Source organism: Electrophorus electricus, chromosome 3 (assembly GCF_013358815.1).
Source record: "Electrophorus electricus isolate fEleEle1 chromosome 3, fEleEle1.pri, whole genome shotgun sequence".
NCBI classification, from domain to species: Eukaryota; Metazoa; Chordata; class Actinopteri; order Gymnotiformes; family Gymnotidae; genus Electrophorus; species Electrophorus electricus.
In genome coordinates, this window is record NC_049537.1 from 17,201,312 (window position 1) to 17,225,610 (window position 24,299).

Genomic DNA, 24,299 nt, shown 5'->3' on the forward strand with positions numbered 1-24,299 from the left:
AAAACTTAATATAAACCAACATTCTTTGCATTGTAACCTGCATAATGATGTTCTGCTTTAGAGAGAAATAAAACCAGAGAAATTTGCTATGCAGTTGCACATTTTCAAACTGGTATCATTTGATGCAACATGAATTTGCTACAGTGCCTTTTGATTATAGTTAGTAATCAAGTTAGTAATGACGAAAGCTTCCCTTTCCATGAACACATCATATAACATTCAAAACATCTACTCTTTTATTCAACAAAACATTACAACATGTGATCTGAAGACTTTGAGGGAAATACTGAAGGGAAACAGGAATTTTGTGGTGGTCAGTGTTTGATAGAAGAGAGAGGTGAGTGGTGCAGTGGTATAGGCGAGCATTTAAAAAGATCAATGACTGTGAACTGTTTTTTCAGAATACACAAGCTATAGAGCAGTCAGAGCTGATATTAGACCAGTCTTCTGCGTTTGCAGTCCCTCTCCATCTGGTCCAAAGAAGATGGGTTAGCTACGGTGAAGCCCAGTGGAGACACCATATTGAGCATAGGGTCTTCAGATGCCTGACCAAAAAGGGCCAAGAGCAGGGCCACTCCAAAACCTGTAGCCCGTTCACCCTGCACACAACATAGGCAGGTTATGCCAATTACAAATTGGTTCTGAACTCCTGAAAATGAACTACCGCATATATGCTAATGACTAAGCATTTACAATAAAGCTTTATATCTCATACAGTTAAGGTTGAGAAGTAGTTGTAATAGTTGTACTGTTAAAAACAAACAAACAAAAAGAACCATCCATTATTTGACACCCTGACAGTCAGAGAATGTGAGTAGTGCGGACTGAGATGGAAGTGACAATTTGGCCTAGAGTGAGGAAGGAATTTTCATTAAGCTGGAATGTTGGCGTTTTCTCTCACTCCAAGATTTCCGGTACCTCTCCAGTGCAACATGTGACAATGGCCCATAATTTATTTGTTTTTAATTTACAAGCTTGGAGTTCTGGGAATTTTTGCAAAGTCCTTGAAAATGGTCAAGAATACAAGTGTTTAAAACTAAACAGTGAATATAAGTGCAGTGAGTTTATCACCATCACACAGGATTTGCAGTGTGGAATCTAAAAAAGACATGTTTTGAACATGTCTTTGACATGTACTGGGATGTGTCCCTGCATGGTACACAACAGGACAAAAACAATATTGTTTAAGGTTTTTTTTTGTTATTTTTTTAAGATGAGGAAAAAAAGACATTTTGCAGCCTACTGCTGGTTTTCCCTTCAATTCAACGAAGCATGAAACAGCCTTACTCCTTACCCGTGCTAAATTTGCTGTAATGCACGGCCTTTAATATTTATTAAAACATTAGCATTTTTTCTGGCTTTAGCTGGGAATGAGAAGTGGGAAATAGAGACAACAGAGTGGAGCTGGGAGTTGAGGGATGAGGAAGGAGTGGGAATAAGAAAAGCTGGAGGAGTTGGAGCAGAGTGATTTGAATGATGTGCTCCTCTCCACTCATACTCTGCTGGTAATAAGGGTGAAATATGGAAAGAATGCTTTGGTTCACACCTCTAGAGCTGCATAATTTGCTAGGATAAAAACATTTTAACTTCTCTACTCACAGCATGCACAGGTGAGGCAATATCCACATGCAACCACACTCCAGGCCAGTCGAAGCTCAGGTGAGAGCCGATGAACAGGCCAGCACAGGAGCTTTGAGCGTTCTCACGATCCTGAAGGGAATAAAACATCCTTAATCTCACAGACAAGCAACATGTAAATATGTAGAGATAAACATAAGAACACAAGCACAGGCGCGCACACACACAGCTCCTTGCAAACAAATGTGCTGAAGAGATTAAGGCCACAAACACAGACAAGGGATGTACTGAAAGGTCAAGGCCACAGGTGCCTTGAAGAAAAAAAGAAAGGGAGAAAAAAAAGACAGGCTCCAGTAAACCAAGCACTGTGTATCCCATCAGTAGGATGCCACCATATCTCATCCCAAAGAATTTATATAAACAGAAAACTAAGAGCCCAGAAAAGACGTAAAATACAAATCAGTCCTTGAGAATGAGAACACTTTCCCTGCACGGAATGTTTAATTCCTTCGGACACCAACAAGAGCACAAGACCGACCCTTTTGTGTTCAGATGAGATAAAAGTAATCAGGCAGAATGTTATGAGAAGGGAGGGATAGAGTCTGTCACACTATTAGGACCCCTCCATGAATGAGAAGTTCTGTTCATAAAATGCTATTTTTTGTTCATTATTAATGCTCTTAAAAGTAACAAATTCAAATCACAGATGCTCTATCAAAGACTAACATGAGTCAAGCATTTAAAATTAAGTGAACTTACAACACACTTATTTACCTTAACAGTTAGACCAAGTGAATCTATTAATTAAATCTCACCTGCCTGACCATTTAAACAGGTTTTAAATGCAGACAGTGGGTTAAAGGATGATGTTATTGTTAGAGTGGAATTAGAATAGTGTGCGCTTTTCTGAGCATATTGCTGTTGTTATCGTCAGTACCTCTAAATCACTGCAAACAAAAGATTTAGACCAATATCATAGAGACATTAAATAACAAGCCCCAGTACAAACTGTCAAATGGAAACTACATAGTAAAAAGGACCTGATTGGGCTACCCTGTAATCCCTTTGTATAGCAGGAGCAAATGGACATTTAAAGGCAATAATCTGCATGAAACATAACTTCAGTGTCTTCAGTTACACCAATGTTTAGCCTACTCTTCCTTCCCACATCCTTCCCTCTCACCGCTACAGAATTCTTCATGTCGGCCACTGCAGAGGTGAACTCGCTAAAGTGGAGCTCAGGGCAGTAGACCAGAGGGTGAGCCAGATCACCACTGCTCCGGCCAGCTTTCACACAAGCTGATTCCCATTCCCCACTGTTTGTCATGATGGCTGCATGGTACTTCCCTGTGGAGATGCCCTGCAACCACACACACACACACACACTTTAGGATTTAACATCCAAGGCTTACAGTTTTGGAGCATGCTCAGTTGTTATTACATGAAATATGAATGCATGAAAGCATCAACTTCTCATGACACTAGCAACCAATTTTTGAACTCGAGTAGTTGTATTTCAACGAGAAGGCTTATCTCTGGTGAACCAGAATCTGTATACAAATTGGTGAAATGTGTAGAAAGCAGTGGCATATCTGAATCTGAAAACTTCCCACAGGAGTATAAATCAACACCACTCACAGCTAAAAGGGGCTTGTGCCACCCTAGATTCCAAAGATATGTCATAGGCAACTAATAGTTCCTTTTTCTCTGCTAGTGGTCACATCTAATTGTGACAGCAGAAACAGAAACAAATGAACTACTGCCAGCTGCTATACATAAAATCCTTTTTTAAGGTGCCTTAAAAGTGGTGCTCTGACAAAGGAAAGAAAAAAACAAACAAAAAAAACCCAAAGACACCATGAGTTTTGCTGCATTTACTTATAATGTATGATGGCCATGTGCAGTCAAAGCCCCTACTGTAAGTAACTGGTCTTTGGCCATTGGTATGTCAGCCAAGTTTATTTTTAGGGCCCAAAAATGAGGCCTAATTACGAATTTGTGTATCCAAGACTGCAATGCAGACCAAACAAATCCACAAGAAAATATTCGTATGTAGAGAGTCAGCTGAGCATGGGACATCACGCGTTGTGGGTGCAATGTTCATTTAACCATTTAGTTCCCATAGTGGGGTCATAATGCACTACATGTGGGAGAAGACAAAACAAATAACATTTTATTTATATAGCGCTTTTTACAACAGATGTCACAAAGCAGCTTTACAAATGTCCAAGCCCAAACACCCAGTTAGCAAGCCAAGGGCAATCCTGCAGTTCCTGCCATTCAGAACCAAAGTACAAGTACAATAAAGGTAACCATGTGTGTCTTAAAAAGACTACATATCTGTGAAAAGACTGTTCTGTTTTAACCTACTGTCAGTAGAATATGTGAATAACACCATTAAGGTTTTCAGTTGAAATTAATGGTTGGTACACACCTGAGCTCCAGTCAGAGTTGCCATATCCAAAATTATATCTGCAGAAAGATCCTTACTGGCATATACAACCCCATCAGACAGCACCAGCCTGCCCTCAGCGTCAGTGTTGTTGATTTCCACTGTCCTGTACAGGAGACAGGCAGACAGACACATGAAACAGACTGCCACAGCACTACCATGGTAGGACCAATTTTCCTTATTGTTCACACTTATTTTGGCTGGAGAATTGATTTTGGAGCAATCATGCTCATCTTAACTCTCATGTTGCCATAATGTACACTGCAATTTTCACTGCACTGATGCAATACTTAATCGCAGAATTGTCCATACATTTAGATTTTCTTTCATGGGTCTTCCAATATACAAACAACTATACAAACACAAATCAAGGAGAAAAGTAATATTAGGAGACAAAAATCACAATATTGATAGCAGTTCTTACTTCCCAGAGTATAGTGTGTGGATATCATCTGGTCGTGTGGCTGCAGGCCCCACCGCATTCTCAGCCAGGCAGAACACGGCATGCAGATTATCTTTAAACCCCTGTGACAAACCGCAAAGCACAAACATGTATGTGAGGCTATGATATGTAGCACAATGAGACTTCACTTGTCTTCACCTGTTTGACTGTAGCCTTAAACGCTCCCAAAATTGCAGCTGCTCCTCCACAATCTCTCTTCATCCCTGGCATCGTGGTCTGAGGGGGAATGTGAAAAGCTGTTTAGACCATAACACAATATAAGAATTACCTGAACCAAATGGTGGGTGGGGTCAAAAAGCAAGGACTAGAGTAAATTTGAGATTGTCTTCTTACAAGTCTCCAAGGTGACCATAAAGACCTTCATTATTTTAATTAAAAGTATCTTGGGTGAACCAGTATTGCTATTAATGAATCACAGGTATTAAATAGTAGTATTGAAAATGCTACCATACTATCTTGCTCCTAATTTTCATTCATTTTAGCCATTTGCTGTAAATGTTTATTTATTTGGTTTTATTATGAACTGTTCCATTAAAGGGGAATTATTACGCATTTCCATTTTTCTTTCTTTTAGTGTGTTATATGGCATTTTGTGCATGTAAACAGTCTGCAAAGTTACAAAGCCTAAAGTGCATGCCAGAGTGAAAAACATACTGTCAAGGAAATCACTTCTCAGCTGCCTGAAATGCCTCATTGGAATTTCAGCCATTTTCTATGTTCCACTTCTCTTAACACTTTCCATATTACCCGCCTATAAGCAAGCTTGGCATGCCCTGATGCAGTGCATAGAGACAAGCCACATCGCATCATCTGAGGGAAAACCGCTCCACCCATGGAAGGGAAACAATGTGCAAAGTTTAAATGGGAGTGAATGGCAATGTGCAGGACTATCTTTAAACAGCTTTAACATAATATGTTAACTTCAGCCTATTTCAATACGCTTCCACCCCAAGAAAGGGTCAGATATATAGAGAAAGCAAATCTGTTTGGACTGTTCCCAGCTCCTCAGGAAAGAAGGTTCTGTCTGTAGATTGCAAGACAGGTGTGGAACTGGTGGTTGACCAATCATTGCACAGCTGACTAATTAGAGCATTCCAAACAGAAAGTGAAAATAAATGTACAGTATGAGAAAAATACAGAACACTGAAGCATGCAAATATATTCTAGTAGCCCGCAAAAATAATATTATGAACATTGAAAATGAGCATAAGAGGTCCCCTTTAAATCAGAAATGAAGCGTGGACACCAAAACCTTAAGGGCCATGATTAAATGGGTCTGCATTACAGCACCTAGTAAGCAATAAAGGAGAATCTCTCTCTGCACAGTTTCTGGGTTCACAGCTGGCTGAAGAGCATGTGACCTACTTTGCCTTTGATGCTGAGGCCACCTGTGTCATAGACAATGCCCTTTCCCACCCAGGCAATGGTTTGAGTAGCACCTGAGGGGGTGTGGCTAAGCACCGCCAGAGCAGGGGGGTGCTCAGCTGCTTTGCCTACACCATAGATACCTAAGAGGAAAACAGAAACAAGATACGTTAATCATTAAATAGTAGCATTTAAGGATCGATTTTACAAATTTTATATAATCTGATGTCAATACACAAGTCAATTGCATAATATGTGAAATACATAGTTGTCCAATGTAAATGTGTGTGTTGTTGGTTTCATGCTGTAAAATGCTTTGAGTGAAAATATTCTTAAAATAAGTGTCATAAAAGCTTCTGAATAACTTGCCAAGATGCTGAGCGAACTAGATAGAACTACAGCTGACTATGAAAACACAAAGGGGGGCCAACATGAACAAGCTGTCGTTAAAAGGTAGTTGGTCAAACAATCTTGTGATAGACAGAAGCTTCTCTTTTCGCTTTTATATGGAGAAACCAAATAAAATAAAATTATAGAACTGACCGTTATAAGTTTCTTAACAACTCACACAAAATACTCATTTTTCTCACAATACCTCCAAAACCTTTCTGTTTCAATTCCTCGCCCCGAATTATAGTTGGAGTGATGCCCAGTTCATTCCCCACTACCTTGATCTCCTATACAGAAAGTGACAAACAGTCAAAGTAAAGCTCCAACTGTAAAACTGTGAACATCAGTAAATCATTTCAACAATAAAACCATATGGGGTAACTAGCAGTGGGAGGGAGCTTGCCTCCAGAAAATGATCAGTGTTCATCTCATTGCAAGGAGTGTCCACAATCCGTGCTGCCAACCGAATGCCATCAGCTGCATTGGAAAGACACTGGAAGTAAACATTTACCTGTTAACATGGGTATAACATCACAATTGTGAGCAGGAAAGCAGTTTTACATGGCATTATGGGCTGTTCTAAAAAAACAGTTAGAATACATGTCCTAACAGATCTGGAGAGTCCCCAGTGTGTATACAGGGCTTACTAGAGACGTCAGATTTCGGGTTCGTTGAACTTCGGAGAAAAGGTTTTAAATTTGGTGCATACTTCCTGATGCTCAGCAGCCTTACCTCCAGTGTACAAAGTTCCAGAGGCCCATTATCCTGGCCAACGGTGACAAACTCTACAGTCACGTGCTTCTTCTCCATCCTGCGTGAGGAGGTTGAGCGGCGGGTGAATAGAGGGAAGGCACGGGCAATGGCGCATGCTGATGCAAACACATCAGACCGCTCACACACCATCTGATTAAAACGGAAAAAAGAAAATGTAAAACTAAATGATGGATGGTCTGTATATGCAAGTGGTCACTGTGACAGAATCCCAAGGATGATTATAGATCAGTAGTCCTCATTTAATAGTCTTCCTTTGTAAAAGTCCAAACCTTCCATGAAGTTTGGTGAAGCCTAGATATTTCAGGCCTAAAAGAAGAATAAACACACTATGTCCCATAATTAGGCAGACATATCCAAAGGTTAAAGGACACTAAACACATTAAGATTATAAACATTAATCACAGACAGAGTTAGTTACTGACACAGAAAAATCAGGAAGCACTGATTGCACAACTAAGGAAGACGGGGGGAAGGGGGAATGGCCACTTGCCAAATTAGACACAAAAGAGCAAACAGTTCTCCAACAGCTAGACCAAACTGCAAAACATGCAATGTACTGTGCACTTTGCTCAGCCCATATTGTTCTCTCTTTGTGCACTGACAAGTCTAGAAAGTTAGTGAAGTTATATTTTGCATCTGATAGCAATACATATTAATCTAAACTGAAAAGAAAAAAAATGTAATCACTCAGTGAGAAACACAATCTCAGATCAGTATAAAAAGGAAATGTAATCCAACATTATAAAGAATTGGGCTGTTATTTCAACAGCTGAACACATATGTGAAGTGAGACTAACCAGGATGCAGCGATTGTTGCCAGCCGGCAGGCAGGTGCGGACCAGACGAGTAAGGAAGTGGCCAGCTGAAGGGCTATTGTGGCGGCTGACCCGAGAGGGCAGTGCTGCCACAGTTGCAAAGCTCAGATACAGCGGGCAACTGTCCGTAGGATTGGGATTAAGAGCCCCCAAACCTGACTGCCATATCTGGAACCAAAACATAAAACATTACTTTGCCAGTCACTCACTCTCATACACACTGTTCCGATTAGCCTTGGGTCCATAAAAGATATTGTTAGTCGCAATAAGTTTAAAAGTATGCCTATGAGTTTTTTCCTCCTTTAAAAGCCAAAAACTTTTATTTTCTGAAAACATTGGTGTCCATGCTTTGTAGAAGTACAACACCAAAGCACTGATTTGCAATAGTTTAACATTAACTCAAATAAATTAAAAAGAAAATTGTTTTCCATCATTTTATATGGATCATCAGCATGAATATGAGGGACGTGTTTCCCTAAGTCACTGATGTTTTGTTTTTTTAAGTTTGGTGTTATTCATTTATTATTTATTGTTGTTTATTTATTAATTTTTACCATGACTCTTTGCATGTTTTGTATTAGTTATGCTACAGTTAACTTGTATAGTAGTTATGGTGTTCTAACACTGGCCTATCCTCACTTGATGTGTATTTGAGAGAGACTACAAAGCACTTCTGTAAATAACTATGGACAAGGGCGTCTCACAAATATAAGTGTAATTTATTTAATGTTTACTATAGGTACTATTTCTTATACACACGATATCTCTATATATAGATATGTCTCCCTCTCTCATATATATATATATATATATATATATATATATATATATATATATATATATATATAGATATATATATATATATAGATAGATAGATAAATATATAATTATATATATATATAATATAATCTGTCTATCTATCTATCTATCTATCTATCTATCTATCTATATATCCATCTGTATCTATCCATCTCTAATCTATCTATATATAAATAATCTATCTATCTATCTATCTATATAGAGTGATCTATCTATATAGATATTATATATCTATCTATCTTATATATATATATATATATATATATATATATATATATATATATATATATAGAGAGAGAGAGAGAGAGAGAGAGAGAGAGAGAGAGAGAGAGAGAGAGATATCTATATATCTAATATCGCTCTCTCTCTCTCTCTATTATATATATAAAAAATATAATATATACACACACACACACTTTACATTTAATGGCACGTAGCTGACGCTTTTATCCAAAGCGTCCACTGAAAAGCTACGCGAACCGACTAGGTTAGAATATTTGTCATGTTTCACAAAAATGAGTCAGTCAGCTTAGTGTTTATAGAAGGGTTTATAGCTCGTATTAGTAGGACAGTAATGTAACTACAACTGGAAATGTTATCTGGCTAGAACAAAGATATATGGACTCATTGGGTAAGACACCCCATTGCTTGCTTGCATTCTTGCTAGCTAAAAAGGTAGACTGAGAGTTCAAAGTAAGCTAACCTAGCTGGTTAAGTAGCAATCTAGCATAATTTAGCACGCTAGCTATATGCCTTGTACGTGCTAGCTCTGCCTACCCTAAGAATCCAAGCTAACTAGCAAGCTATCAATACATTCAAGAATGCTATTACCTCTTTGCTGATCACTGGCTGCAGTTTCCCTTTAATTTGACTCCAGTTGATTTGTTGGAGGTTTCCGAGCTGCCCGACGATGAGGACTGGTCGGCTCTGGGGCTCCGAGTCCCCGGCAGTAGCTTTAAACTCGAGCACCACGTTCGCCATCTTCGACTCGAGCCCGAGTAAAGCGATTCCCGGTAGTGGGTGCACTTTGACCTCCCTGGCTCCTGATGCGTATCTCGCGAGTGTTAGGCGCTTTAAAAATATTTTGTGAAACATTTGTCTTTTGCAGTTCTTCACTTAATCTTTTTTTGGTTTCGTTCTAAGCATATGTAAGAGTAACAATTTAACCATATACATAAGTTAAAACAAAGCAAATTAGAAACCATACACACACGATCAAAACATTATGTTTAATTTTCTTAAAAACCGACCAACAACCATTCCTTAGAAAAGATCAAATGTCAGGTAAAATAGGTTACAGTGCCGTAGAGACACATTCTTTCAATAACGCACATCAAAATCAACCAAAGCTGAAATAGCAAAAGATGGGTGGTGGTGGATGAGACCCATACAGGGGCCAGATATAATGAAAATACCAGATCATTTCCCCTTACCATGATTTAAATTACCCTTCCTCTATTTAAAATAATTTGTTGAAAGTATGATGGATGAAATGAAAGTCCATATTTTTTTCAAACCACCTAGGAATGTATCTTTCATACAGTGAGGGTAGACACATAAACCCATTTACAAAAAAAATAATTCATGATGAGGGGGAAAAGTATCAGTTTGAACATTCATACTACAAGCATAAGCAACTTTGTATATAATTTAGCATTTCCCCCCACACAGAGCTTCAGCATCATTTTCTCAACAATCACACTCCACATATTTGTATACATTCCTGCATTATAAATAAATAATTTCATATTGTACAAGAGACAGCAGTAGTACAGTCACATGATCATATGCAACAGGTATCAGTCCAAGCATGTGCAGAGATTAGGAGACAAAGTTCAGTCCTGCATAAGGTCATGCTGATGAAGGTGGCTGGGTCATCAACCAGTTGGGAGAAACAAACAAGCACAATAAATAGAATCACATCACATTACCTAAGCTCAACAATAAAGTGTTCACTCCCTCAGAGCTTGCTGAGCCAAGGCTGGAGTAAACTGATCCATTTGACCCTGGATATACTGGGTGGCTACTCATACCAAGACTGACAGGATGACAACACTGCAGATTGAACAATAAAAGTTATAGTGTATGGTAAAGTGCCATGTGAAGCTCAACAGTTCAGAATGTCAAGACACTGGAACATTAAGCTCATTCTACTGCCTCTCGGGGACAAGGGTTACAAGTGTTACAGGAAACCAGTCAATGTGGGTGTAAAAAAAAAATAAATAAAATAAAAAATATGTGGGGAAAAAAATTCAAAAGTGACTGAAGCATGTGATAATCATGTGATGTGTGTTCCTCTTTCTCAGCCTAGGTACACTGTCTGTGTTTCTTTTCTTATGAAGCAAAAGCTATAACTGAATGAGGAACTGTAAAGGATCACACATACAAATAAGCACACACTCAGTGTGCACTGTGTGTGCATGCACATTAAGTGGGAATTCCAAAGTGTCAAAAAACAAAGAAACAAAAAACACTGGTGATATGTCTTGGCCATAAATCAAACACAAAATGTTAGAACTATAACTGCAAAAAAGGGCTAAAGCAAGAAATAAATCATTGCTTTGCAGTTTTTCTTGTTTCTGCTGCTGTTACAAGTGAAGTTGAGGCAAAGTACATGAAGCAGAGAAAATATGATAAGATCATAGTCAGGAACAAAGCCAGACAAAAATATATAATAAAAATGATTGATGTTTCTTTGAGAGCTAATTTCCTAACACTGGATAGCGACAGCTAGGGTAAAAAAGCCACGATTTTGCTTACACCTCTTGTTGTTACAGAGAGCTTGACAAGACACGACAGAAGGAAAATCTCACTCAAGCATACACAAGTGACTTGTAAGCCAGTATATCAGAAAGGTAAATGTCACACTGCTCCCATCACTGGGATTATATAGGACTCCAGACATTACTCACAGTGACCACTAGAGGACACCATTTTGCCGTTTATCAATGACTGTCAGAGGGGAAATACCACACAGAGGGCCTTGATTCAAGAGAGCACCCAACACACACTCACACACTCTCTCTCTCTCACTCTCTCTCTCTCACACACACAGACACACACACACACAGACACACACACAGACACAGAGAATACATCAAAACTTTGTTGCAAAGAGAATGAGTATTAGAATTACAATTATGACAAAAAGGATTAGAATGACCAGCATCTTGCGATTTTTCTTCTGGTACTGTTCAGCCTAAAGAGAAAGAAAGAAAGAAGAACTAATACACAAGGTGAATTACACTGCTGATAAAAAGGCAAGGTTACATCAACTAATATTAGAAACTTTACCAATAAGCTTTACCTTTTGTAATTGTTTTAGTCCTTCCTCTGTTTTGACACAGGATTGCTCCACATTGAAGTCAATCCGGTCAAGAACTGTACCCTGTTTTAAGCACACAGACATCTTTGCTGATTAGTTAAAACCTTGTACTGAAAGACTAGATGTCAGTTGGCTGATTCTGCCAATTTTGTCATATTACTGTACAGTGATGCAAACCCATAGGTAACATTGCATGTTGGGAATCTATTTATACCATATTTCCGACACCTATGTAATCGTTTAAATATCTCATCCTAATGTTAAAACATTTAAACTTAAATCAAGAGAACAGGGAAAAACCTGTTTCAGTAATCTGAGACGAATGCACTGACCTGCTCTACCACCATGCCAGCAAGGTCCCGGAATATCTCATTGAGGTCAGAGATGGACTGTACGATTTGTCTAATTTCTCGCTCTCTCTCCTCCACCATCATGGTGTTCTGCGCCACCAGAGCTAGCTGGTCATCTGTAAAGCCCTGGCATATATATAATTGTATTTTTTTTAACTTCTGAATCTTTTCACTTTGCCAAAAAGTTTAGAATTCTATTTCATCATCCTTCTCACCCTGTCATATAGTGCTATGTCTTCATCATCCTCCATCAAAGGACCGGAATCAAAAAAGTGCTTTGACCGTTCCTCACGATTCTTCATGCCTGAAGTAGATAGCAAAAGGGTTGTGGACAAAGGTAGCACTCCATTTCTTAAACAGATGACTCCATGACTGCTGATATTCTATGGGATCTGTACCCTTTTTGAAAGTTTGCCACCAAAATGTAGGTTGCTTGTCTTATAAAAAGATAAACAAGGCATATATGTACAAGATGTAAAGTTAGCTATTTGCCTAAATTAGTGAACATTCACTTTTGTTTCAAAAATTGGAGCATTCCACAGCATATTGAAGCATTATGAGACATATCTATATTCTACACAGTACTGAAGTTCAGTGCTAGTATTTGTATTACAGATGCCAGTATAATGTATTTATACGTTTGTTTGTGCTCACGTTTCAGGTAACTGGACTGTGTGTGTCTAAAGTTGGTGGAAAGCTCCTGAAGACTTTGAGCCAGTGAAGAGACCACATTTCTGAGCAGCCTCTCCTCTTGATGTGTACAGTGACCACACCGAGCCTGCAACCCTGTTACTGCCCTCTGACACCGGTGAAACATCTGCGTACGCATGCACACAAACACACAAACATCACAAGTGCTGCCAAGTTTTACTACGTAATCTATAGCCTATTTATGATTTCCTGGGGTTAATTCTTAAATAGTGTTGTATATTTTGAAAATCAAACTGAAGTGTTTTAAATATTTTGTGTTGGTGCATTGCATGTCCCAAAAATATTTTGAATTTATCTATATAATAAACAAACAAAAAACATTACATAGCATAAAATATACATTTCCCACATATTGTTCATGGCAAAATTGCCTCCTTTTCTTGGAATTAATTTGTCCATTAGCACCTAATGTTTAAATACTTAATGGTCACTGACATATATTGACAGACATTTGTTTAATAGAGAATATATTGCTTAACACACACACACACACACACACACACACACACACACACACACACACACACACACACACACACACACACACACACACACACACACACACACACACACACACACACACACACACACACACACACAAGCTTGTATTCATGAAATTTTTCAGAATTGTAGTGGTGATCTGAGATCTGTTCCTGTTATTAAAGTCATTGTAAATAAGAGCAAAATCTGATCCTATATCAGCATTCCTACTCAGACACTTTATGAATTCACACCTTGGTGTGTAATGATAAAATTAATTCCATAAACTTTAAATAATAAGTGTTAAAAAAACAAGTTTATTAATAAAAATTTCCCATATTATAGTTCCATTTTCTAGAAATTCCACGCTTGTTGACATTTGCAAAGGAACGTTATGGTCCCCACTGATTATCCTAGAACCTTAATCACCTTTTAAATCAGCTTTTTTAATGCAAGAAGCCTAACAGCTGCTAATCAAACAAGAATATAGTGTTATAGTCAACACAAGATGTTACCCAAATATAGTCAAATGTTCATATATTCTAAGACTTTAAAGAAATGCCAGATAAACTTCAGAGCACTCAGGCATATAATTGTAGTATATTCTAGCTAGACTGTGCACAGAAATTGGCATACATTTCTGCAGCAAGTGTTTTAAACCATTTAAATTCTTCTGGCATGCAGCTGTGATTTTTCAACAAGGGCAGTGATTGACCAAGAGAACAAACAGTAGCTAAAACAAAGTTAACGTATGTTGAAGAGAACATACTCAGAGAATGCCATAATTTTTGTGTCCATTTTCACACATTCACGCTGCATTTTCACTTTTGCGCTTCCTCACGCAGGTTTTATAATAGCACTTCACAGGATTCAGATCTTATTCCTGGGGAAGCCACTGAAGTACACACACCAACAAGGTTACAGATGACCAATACAAGATAGGTAAACTGTGGACATAAGGGAATGCACATAGTCATAGCTTGATTGGTTTCAGAGGGCTGAATGTATGCAAAGAAAACATTACGCACACCATTACACGACAGCCTGAACAGCAGATACATGGTTGGTCGAGTGTGTCCATTCCAAATTATGACTCGACTATCTACAGGTCGAAACAGAAATTGAGATTCATCAGACCAGGCAACATTTTTCCAATCTTCAACTGTCCAGTCCAGTGAATGTGTGTCCACTGTAGGCTGACAGGAGTAAAATGCAATGTGATGCTTTTCTGCTCACTTATAATTGTAAATTTACTCTTACTTTAGCCTTTCTCTCGGCACTGAGTGCTGAAGTGCCACATACTGCATTTGTCAAGACTCGTGGAGAAAATCACAGGAGATGAGCAGTTTCTTCAGTACAACAACAAGCCCATCTAGTATCAACTTCCATGCCACAGTCAAGGTCTTACAAAACCCATTTTCTGACTGAAGCTCTTGGTATATGTCTGCATGATTTATAGCATTGTGCTGCTCTCACATGATTGTCTGATTGGATAATTACATGAATGAGCAGGAGTACAGGCCTATCTAATAGAGTGGACAGTGTTTGTATGTATGTATAATTTACCCCACCTTAGCCATTTTAAAAATAAGCACTTTCTCTAATAAACATGAACTAAAATAACCTTTGGTCCAATTGACTCTAAAATGCATTCCAATGGTAAACTCTTACAATATTTAGTTATCAGACTAGCAATATTCTGTGTGGACCCAAATAAAGTATTTGAAATTCAGGTTTACCTGTGTGATTTCCTGTGTAGTGATCTCTATGGCATGCTCCTCCTCGCTGCTGTCATCCAGTGTAGGCCGGTTCATGTGTTTATCATGCAGACCAGCCAGCTCCTTCATCTTCTGCCGTATACGTGTGATCTCATACTGAATCTTGTGGAATAACAAACTCACTGTTAGGCTCAAATTCCACAACCAGACTGAAGAGAGCTTTAGTTCAGCTGGCCCTCACTTAGAATGATGTGGGAGATATAGTTTCTAAGTTACAAATTGCCCTTCATTTCAAATGATACGTTCTGAATACCTATTCGACTTCCATCTTGCCTAATGCTTTAAAGTAAACTTGAAAAATTAACTTGTTCCCTCATTTTACACACACACACGCATATATATATATATATATATTTATTTATTTATTTTTTTTATGAACTGCAACTTGAAAATATACATTTTTGTAAGACATTTCTAGCTGTAAAATATATATACTTAGTGTACATTTACTTATAAAAATAAAGCTGAACAGTGTTAGTTTACCTCATCCACACCTTCTACCCATTTGGGCGGGAGTTTTTTAGTGACTCCAATAGCAGCCTCAGGATCCAAATTAATTCCAGATACCAGAGCCATCCGGTCATCTGCCAGCTATGAACAAGTAAGAAGGAAAGAAAGAGAGTGAGTGTTTATGGTAATAAAAAACACACTGATTAATTCATTTTAGTATTAAAGCTTTCTGTATTGGGCCTAGCATGTTAAAAAACAAAATAGATTATTTCCTAAGGCACTGTTGACTGACTCCCCATTTGAAGGAAAATCATTGCACAGTACCTCATCATACTCCTAATGTGATTGGCAGAGCCCAGTGGATTCCCATCCAGGGAGAGAAGAAGAAGGAAAAACAGGTAGAGACAAGAGGAAGAATGAGAGCAAAGGAGCCCAAGACAGCGCAGAGATCAGCATCAAAAACACACACACACACACACACACACACACACACACACACACACACACACACACACACACACACACACACACCAACTGGACTGGACAAATCTATATTCATAAAGACATCAGAAAACATGAGCTTCAAATCTTATAGTAAAATAGTGGCCCAATTTGAATTTTGCATGTTAGATTTGTCCTGTCCAAATAGTTTCTAAATGAATTATTATGGTAGAACATAAACTCGGCTAGTTTTCAGTGAGCCACTAAAAAGAAAGATGACATTCCAATCCCATTCCATTTAATGATTAAAAGGCATCTGAGACCCTTGGCACTCTGAGAACTGTAGCCTAAACTTCTTTTATATAATAAAAGGTTTAAAATTCGATTACATCAATAATTTTAATTGGAATGGGTAAGAAACCCCACTGTTCATGACAAAGGAATATTCGGATTATATAGCATGCATTTAGGTTCTATCTAATGCAATATAGCTAATAGAGACATGCTCAACTGAAATTACAGAGCAAACTAGCATGCAAGGTGCACTTCCCACAGGACACGTGCATATCTCCTTGAAAAAGCAGCAAACAGACAGGAAGTAAGCGAAGGAGCCTCTACACCACCGTTATGACAGAGAAACACGTTCTCTCAGATTAAAGCCATAGGCTATGGGTCCAGTCATGTTGAGTTCCACAAGGGCATCTGGATATAGCACAATTTCATGGTGAAATGATGTAAACACTATGTGAGTAAACAATTGCTTTTTAACGATCGCCAGAAATAACCAAAAAGCTTTATGGTTGAAAGTATTTTATCAGGGATTAAATATCTGTATTTGGATTGCTTACTTGCTGTTAACAGCCTGTTACAGGCATTAGTCTTGGTTTTAGTGGTTGCATGAAAGGAGTGAAAGAGACAAGGTAAAAGATACTTTTACAGTAAAATACCACATATTAAGGTTGAAGAATAAGAGCAAAAAAATAAAAAGTGTAGTTGATCAAGCTTTTAATAACAGTTAATAGAATATTATAGTGCCGTTCTTCAATTATTGTAATATTACTGTTACAAAGTGAAAAAAAAGGAATATTTAAAAGGGCTTGAAAGTGAGTAGCTAAACATAAGCATGGAGAAAAGGAAATTATGACATAAAAGGGCCATTTTATGGCAAAGTACACAGGCCCAGAACAAACCCATTACCCAAAGTTCCATGAGATACAGGTGAGAACCAATTAAGAGTGGATGATTTTGTATCAAGCAGTCTGAGCACCATGGCAAAGAAGAAAATATTTAAATGTGACTTAATTGTATTTCTCTACTAATTTATTATTAGTTCTTAAGTATTATTTGTTAAGTAACAAGCACTACAGTGAAAACCACAGCTAACAAAGGCATGCTTTTAAAGTGTGCCTGAGGACAAAAAGGTCTGCACACTGTTGATGTCACCAAAGACTGCAGGGTTTAGATAACCATTTAGGACTGGTTAAGATGATTACAGCACAAAATCCGTGTTAAAGGTTAACTGGTATATCCAATAATTTTACAACATTATCAGTATTGCAAAACAAAATATTGTGGTAGTGATTAATAAATGATAAAACGCAGGTTTAAAGCATGTAACAGAGCAAATTCTATCTTAGATTTAATCAAATTGTCGTATATGCCAGCAACGTTAACATTATCTCAGAGAAGTAAGAGGCCAGTTTTAGGCATAGTCAGTGACATGTTGCAGTAGCAACAATACCATTCACAGAATTTGAGCTGTAGCAATTCCACATAGGCTTTAAGGCTCATGATGCTAAATAACTAAAACTAATAAATTATCAACTTGATAACTGCTATTAATGGCTATGTTTACAGGCCCGTTTATCTGATAAAGATCAGACTGATAAAGATCTCAATCGAAATATGAAGAAACTTCATATAAAAATTCAGTTCAGATTACAGTAATCTGATTAAGATAAATCCGAATGAAATTTCAATCCGATGAAAGAGATGTTGTACCCTTTAATAACCCGATAAAATGAGCTTTGTAAACTCTTGAATCGTACTGCTTTTACAAATTGAATATTTTTGTCCTTTTACAAATGGAATATATGAGATTCTGTTAGAAACTGTATCTGAATTAACCTCTGCGTGTGTGCCTGTCATTTATTTATCCTCCCCCCATTGAACTTGAGTGTTTTAAACTGAATCTTTTGCTGTTTGGCATAAAGCTGTTAATGAAATGTTCATAAGCAGAAACTATATCCCCAAGAGTCTTTTTTTCATGATGAAGCTACAATACTCATTCAGATTGACTTGAATCTTATCATATAATCCCCCATCGTATACACAGCCATCTATACTGTTTATGATAAACTGCCTGTCATTTAGACAGACTAGGCCTATCTGTTAGTAAAATCCGGGAAGGAAAAAACAGCAGACAAAACAAAATGCCTTCTACTGAAGTCACAGCCTTTCAAAGCCCAGAAAAACTACAAGTGGTCAAAGCTGATGGCTGAACAAGTAACCTCCATTTTGTGTACAAAGCTATATAGTGCTTTCCAGTCAATTATGTATCAGTATTTATCTAAAGGCGTGGATTCTCATGTTACATGCATCTAATCCTCAATGAAAGGTAGGTTATTTTTGTAGTCGTAGTCATCTCCACTTGGGTTGGATACTAGTTTCACAGCTTAACATGGTTGTTAAATGCCACACCTACCTAAAAATTCACATCAACAGAAAGCAAATCTACCTACCCTTTGTCATTAGTAGTACATATGGAAAAACCTCCAGAGAAATAGGCCTACCTATAGCACTTTGAGTTCATACCTAAATGAACCCAGATGAACTCTCACTTAAAGTACTGCATATTTCTATAAGGTTTTTTTTTGTTGTTGTACACAATTGGTAAATGTGAAACTGCTGTCCCACAAACTGATTACAATGGTTAGATAAACCATTCACTGTGGGTGACTTGTAGTCTTTGCAAAGCATGGCACCATAAGTAAAATGTTCAAACCTTATTGGAGCACTATGTAGCCTCAATGGAAAGCACACATTACTCACTCAGCTAAGATGGTTAACGATGTACTACCCTTGTATGTCAAAGATACATTTAAATCATAGATGTCAGTGAATGTGACAGACAAATAATGTACATTACATGCAAACTAAATGTTAAATGAGATGCCTTGTAAAACATCACTTTTGGCTAAGCCCTTGTGTTTGATGTATAATAACCATTAAGAGGAAATTGTTCATTTCATTGAATGACATTAATACATTTCCAAGCACCATTACTAAAGACATTTCATCGCGTCACCACAAGGGTGCCTCTGAGCAATGCACTTATGTAAATCCTGAGGTCTACACATTATAAACAAAACGAATTTCCTGTAAAGAATAGTTTCAAAGTGTGTATCGATACATGTACAATCTTCAAATGCACCCAAATATCAATCGTTCCGCGCCACACTCTTGCAACGTAAGCATGGCCCATACGAATGGCTATCGAAGTGATTTTATATTAATGACTAACGTTACAGAGACATGTCAATGTAAACTAATTTTAAAAGCATCAAGACAAAGTTTGATGATAGACAGCTCCTTGGCTTGCTACGTAAGGTACACAGCAAATTATATCAGGCAACATTTGCTGAAGCAGTCAGCATACAACAAACTAGCTAGCTAGCTAGATAAGACTTTGCTAGCTAGCCAGCTAGCTGGTTGGCTAGCCACACTGCTAGCTATCACATACACACTCCAAACAAAATCGATTCAGACTATTAACATTAGACTCACCCCAGCATTGCTATGTGTATTCAGAGTACGACGGGGATCGTGTGTACTCACTTGCTCAGCCAATATCTGCCGGTTTTGGATTGCATTGTTCCGCATTAATAAGAAGGCATCGGTCAGGCGCCTAGTTGCCATGACTACTTTCTTTACACAAGACGGCGCTAACTAGGTTAGGGTGATCAAATAGCGGCAGGTTGCCACTTGCTTCTAGCTTCAGATTTGCCAGCTAGCTTGCTAGCTAAGCAAAGCTAGCGAGCTAGCCTGCGATCTGAGCAGGCAGGCTCGCCCAGCAAGTTCCTCCAATAGTTTGCCCCTTACTTTTCCGACCACAGCGAGTACGCTATATTGATTTCTAAAGAAAAACATAAACCCAAAGACATAACACGTCCGATTATGTATCCGCTTCAATTTAGAACATAAGGTAATGCCATTATGGCCCCCAAGACGTATAAAACGTAAATATGACCTCACAGAGTCACATCCGTTTTAAACAAAGATGCTCACGATAAGGGCCAGAATGAACAAATAGCATGCGCAATGTTGACGCTTCCAAAGAACAGCAAAGACAATTCTTTGTCAAATGTATCCTTAAGTTCGTTTAATAAAACATACTAAAGTAGTTTTACTCATACTAATATTACACTAAGGTTGTGTTTGAAAGTCTTTTTCTTTCATTAGGTTATATTCAGTAGGACATCTCGTTTTTCTGGGCTCTTTAAACATCATTTCCGAATCAAGTATGGTGGCTCAGAGAGATCAAATAGTGAAACTCAACACGACCTGCTTATAGCAACCCTGACCAGATAGGGGCAGTATTTAACTGAGACGAAATTATTTCTAAGCGTTGAATGGGTGCTGTACCAATATTTTATAAAATAATGTCTAACCATGCATAACCACTAAACAAATAGGAACGTAACGGGACGTAATTTACTTTGCAGGGCATTTTCTTTTTTATTCTATTTTAGTTGTTATACATTCAAACCAACTAATATTGAAAAGTGGAATCAATTGCATAATCTGATTTGTGTATGCTGGAGGTTTGATGATAGTTTTAACACACTCTAATCTGATCTGATTTTCCAGTACCCGATTTAGACTTGCACTACTAATGCAATGTGGATTCAGCATGGATCTTATATTATTATGTCTTCTGGAAATTTTAGATTTAGGCCAAATTCAAGTTTATTATATGCTGGTCTCACAGTACACAGTAATAGTGAGTACCAAGTTCTAAAAGAAAAAAAAACAATAGGGTTCCAAGCACTATGTGCTTGGAACCTAAAGAAAAGGGAAAAAGGTGTTCTGACCTCTTTTTAATGTGTTTTATTCTAAAATGGAATTGACCTCTCATTATATTAGATTTCCTCTCATCAATCATCTTCATTTTGTTAGTGTCTACATAGTAAGGGGGAAAAGTGTAAGCCTAGGACAGCATCATGAACATGATAGCCTGCTATAGGAAATAGCTAGCTAGCAGAAATCTACCTATTATGGTCATATTATTGCTAGTAAGACCAAAGGTAATTTGTAAAGGTAAGTTGTAAAAATACATTTTAGCTACCTCTAAGGGGAGGAAGAGAGGAACTGAAAATTTTGCCCTCTTTCCCTATGGAGTCCTCACCAGTGAGTAGTACATAAATTAACAAATGTCTTTCTAATATCCTACTGAGAGCAAACTAGTAAAATTTGTGTATCTATTTATGTACACACAATGAACATTTGTGAGAATAGGGCAAAAATACATGTGTGTGAGAGAGCAGTGCAAGTGTGTGCATGTCTGCGGGATGATTTTCCATCTTCTATACTGCACAAGTCATTCATCTCAGTTATCTTGACAGTGACAGAACTCCATCTGTGATAACAGTAAACATGGTAAGTCATACTCATCTTTTATTTTCTCTCTCTCTACTAGCCTATTTGGTCTACCACCACATGTCCCTTTCAGCAATATACTTTTATTCACAACAGATACACTTGTAAATAAAGAAAAAACACTGAAAAGTGACAGTTAGCTCCTAGGCATAAACTGCTTTCTATTTGGGAGAAATACAACATTTATTTAATTTTATACTAGATGTCAGTACATTAGTACAAAATTGAATATACGTTGCCCTTCCTCCAAATGCAAAAGTAGTAGGTAAACAAAAGTAAGTGAACAAAATTCTATCAGTAACCACAAATTAGTAGGCAAGCAAGTTTCTTTAATCAACAAATGCAGTATTTTCACATCTCTTTGTGTCTTTCATTAAAGGCTGTCCATGGTGCTGAAAATGACAAATTAGTTTTTATGACATACTGTATCTACTGGTTTGGAAAATCTAAGTAACCTTCATGTCCAAACATATATTTTAGGTTTTATAGTTCTTTTATAGTGTAATGTTGAGCGGTAAGGAGGTGGATGCATGTGTGGAGAAGAGCGAGATTTATTCAGGGCAAATCTAGAATCAGAGTCGTAGTCGTAGTCCAGGGTCATAGAGCCAACACGGAGCCATACGGGGATACATGACTAAACAAAACAAACACAAAGAGGCATGAAAGCAAACCAGGGAATCAGGCTATAACAAAAGACTTGGGGAAACTTGGGCCTAAGGCTAGGAGAACAAACTTAAACATAATGATTCAATTATACATACACAGAGTCAAGAAACCAACACATTCACAAACACATAAATGCAACCATTCAAATGAACAGCAAAACACTGGGATCCAGACAGGGTTTACATACATGAACTTAATACTAGAAACGAGGGACAGGTGTGAAAAATCAAACAAGGAAAGGAGAAAACAAAACTATGGAACGGAACTCAAAAACACACGACAGGGAAAACATGGAACACAGAACCTGGAAGGGACTGATCATGACATGTAGTTCTGTTTCATAGTCACTTAATAAACTTAAGTCATCATATCAAAATGATCAAATCACATGATCACAAATTAATTTCTAGCTGGTTTTCCTCAGCTGCAAAGTCTTTGGCCATTACCAACTATTCCCTCCAAATCATCTTTACACTTCAATTCAATGCCACAATAAATTATTGAATTTATGGCGATTCATACTTTAGGGGCATAATCATACCTGAGCTAAATACACATTAGATGGCATTAAGATAATACACATTATTCTTAGAGCCATATGAAATAGTAACAATGCCATTATTGTCTAATCCTTTTTGGGCCTATGCAGCGAAAGTAGTAGGTAAGCAAATGCACAGATGCCTAAGCAACACACCGAAAACACCACCAAAAAAAAAAGCAGATTAAGGTGGTTATTAAACTAAATGGTCATTTAAGGTATTAATGCTCTAATGTTGTTTTGGAAAATAGTTAACACCACCCTAATGGCAATTCTTGCCATACATTTATTAATGTATTTGTATTCTGAAAGGTAGAGAGTAGCCTTCACAGTGACCCCATCAAGGATAGATCACCTCTTAGGAAAGAGTAGTGGGCAACAATATCATGCACAGTTCAAAGTCACTAACAGCTTTAAGATACATATTACACAAAGTATTCAGGACATTAGGGGCATCTACCTTATGGATGTACCTAACAGCTACTATACCACATCTATGAGCTGTAATACACCTTATTTATGTATAGCATAAGTATGACAACCTACTATTGTTTTGTAAATTCAATGTTTTGATTTACAGCTTGCTGGTACCCGTGATTCCAGAACAGCTTTTGATATGGTTGATCATGAGATAATTATCGGTGGCTTTGAAGGATGGGTAGGATTACACAGGGCTGGGCTTGAGATGGTTTAGATCTTATCTCTACCACAGAAAGTTTTCAGTGAATATCAGCATTTATTTCACCTCCTTGACCAATGTGACTTGCGGTGTTCCACAAGGGTCCATACTAGGGCTCATCTTTTTTCAGCATATATGTTACCATTAGGACAAGCTATTAGGAAGCACAATGTCAGCTTTTGTTATGGTGATATACAGCTGTACCTTTCCATCAGACCCAATGATAACAGCTTTTTAATGTCTATCAACAACTGTCTTGAAGATATTAAGAAGTGGATGGCTAGTAATTTTCTCCAGCTAAATGATTATAAGTCAGAGGTTATTTTTTTGGTGTTCTGCATCTCATTACCAGTATTCCCAATAATATTGGTTATTTGTCTGTGTGTGTTAAGTTCTATGTGAAAACTCTTGGTGTTTTCTTTGAGTCAGATCTCAGATTACATAAACAAATGAACTCTGTAGGAAGCAGTATTTTCTTTCTACTTAGAAACATTTATGGGTTTATTTCTTCCAGAATAGACTACTATAATTCTTTAAATAATGGGATTGCCCAGTCTCTATTGCAAT

At 37.6% G+C, this 24,299-nt stretch overlaps 2 protein-coding genes across 4 annotated transcripts; both read right to left on the reverse strand.

Moving 5' to 3' along the window:
• Positions 1 to 213: 213 nt before the first annotated feature.
• On the reverse strand, positions 214 to 9,663 carry npepl1 (aminopeptidase like 1). The gene is made up of 12 exons (XM_027010771.2): positions 9,488 to 9,663; positions 7,820 to 8,005; positions 6,981 to 7,151; positions 6,652 to 6,741; positions 6,454 to 6,535; positions 5,859 to 6,001; positions 4,632 to 4,709; positions 4,455 to 4,555; positions 4,013 to 4,136; positions 2,762 to 2,938; positions 1,600 to 1,710; positions 214 to 599 (listed from the first exon to the last, which is right to left on the reverse strand). The coding sequence occupies exons 1-12, from the start codon at positions 9,635 to 9,637 to the stop codon at positions 435 to 437; spliced, it is 1,578 nt and encodes a 525-aa protein (XP_026866572.1). The 5' UTR covers positions 9,638 to 9,663; the 3' UTR covers positions 214 to 434.
• A 203-nt stretch (positions 9,664 to 9,866) lies between these two features.
• On the reverse strand, positions 9,867 to 20,627 carry stx16 (syntaxin 16). Of its 3 annotated transcripts, none has more exons than XM_027010758.2 (9): positions 20,029 to 20,627; positions 16,075 to 16,086; positions 15,784 to 15,891; positions 15,262 to 15,402; positions 12,986 to 13,148; positions 12,547 to 12,635; positions 12,314 to 12,457; positions 11,964 to 12,044; positions 9,867 to 11,855 (listed from the first exon to the last, which is right to left on the reverse strand). In XM_027010758.2, the coding sequence occupies exons 1-9, from the start codon at positions 20,107 to 20,109 to the stop codon at positions 11,754 to 11,756; spliced, it is 921 nt and encodes a 306-aa protein (XP_026866559.1). In that variant the 5' UTR covers positions 20,110 to 20,627; the 3' UTR covers positions 9,867 to 11,753. The 3 variants fall into 3 exon arrangements, with proteins under 3 accessions (XP_026866559.1, XP_026866557.1, XP_026866560.1); XM_027010756.2 differs by having other exon boundaries at positions 19,978 to 20,627; XM_027010759.2 differs by lacking the exon at positions 16,075 to 16,086.
• Between the last annotated feature and the right edge of the window lie 3,672 nt (positions 20,628 to 24,299).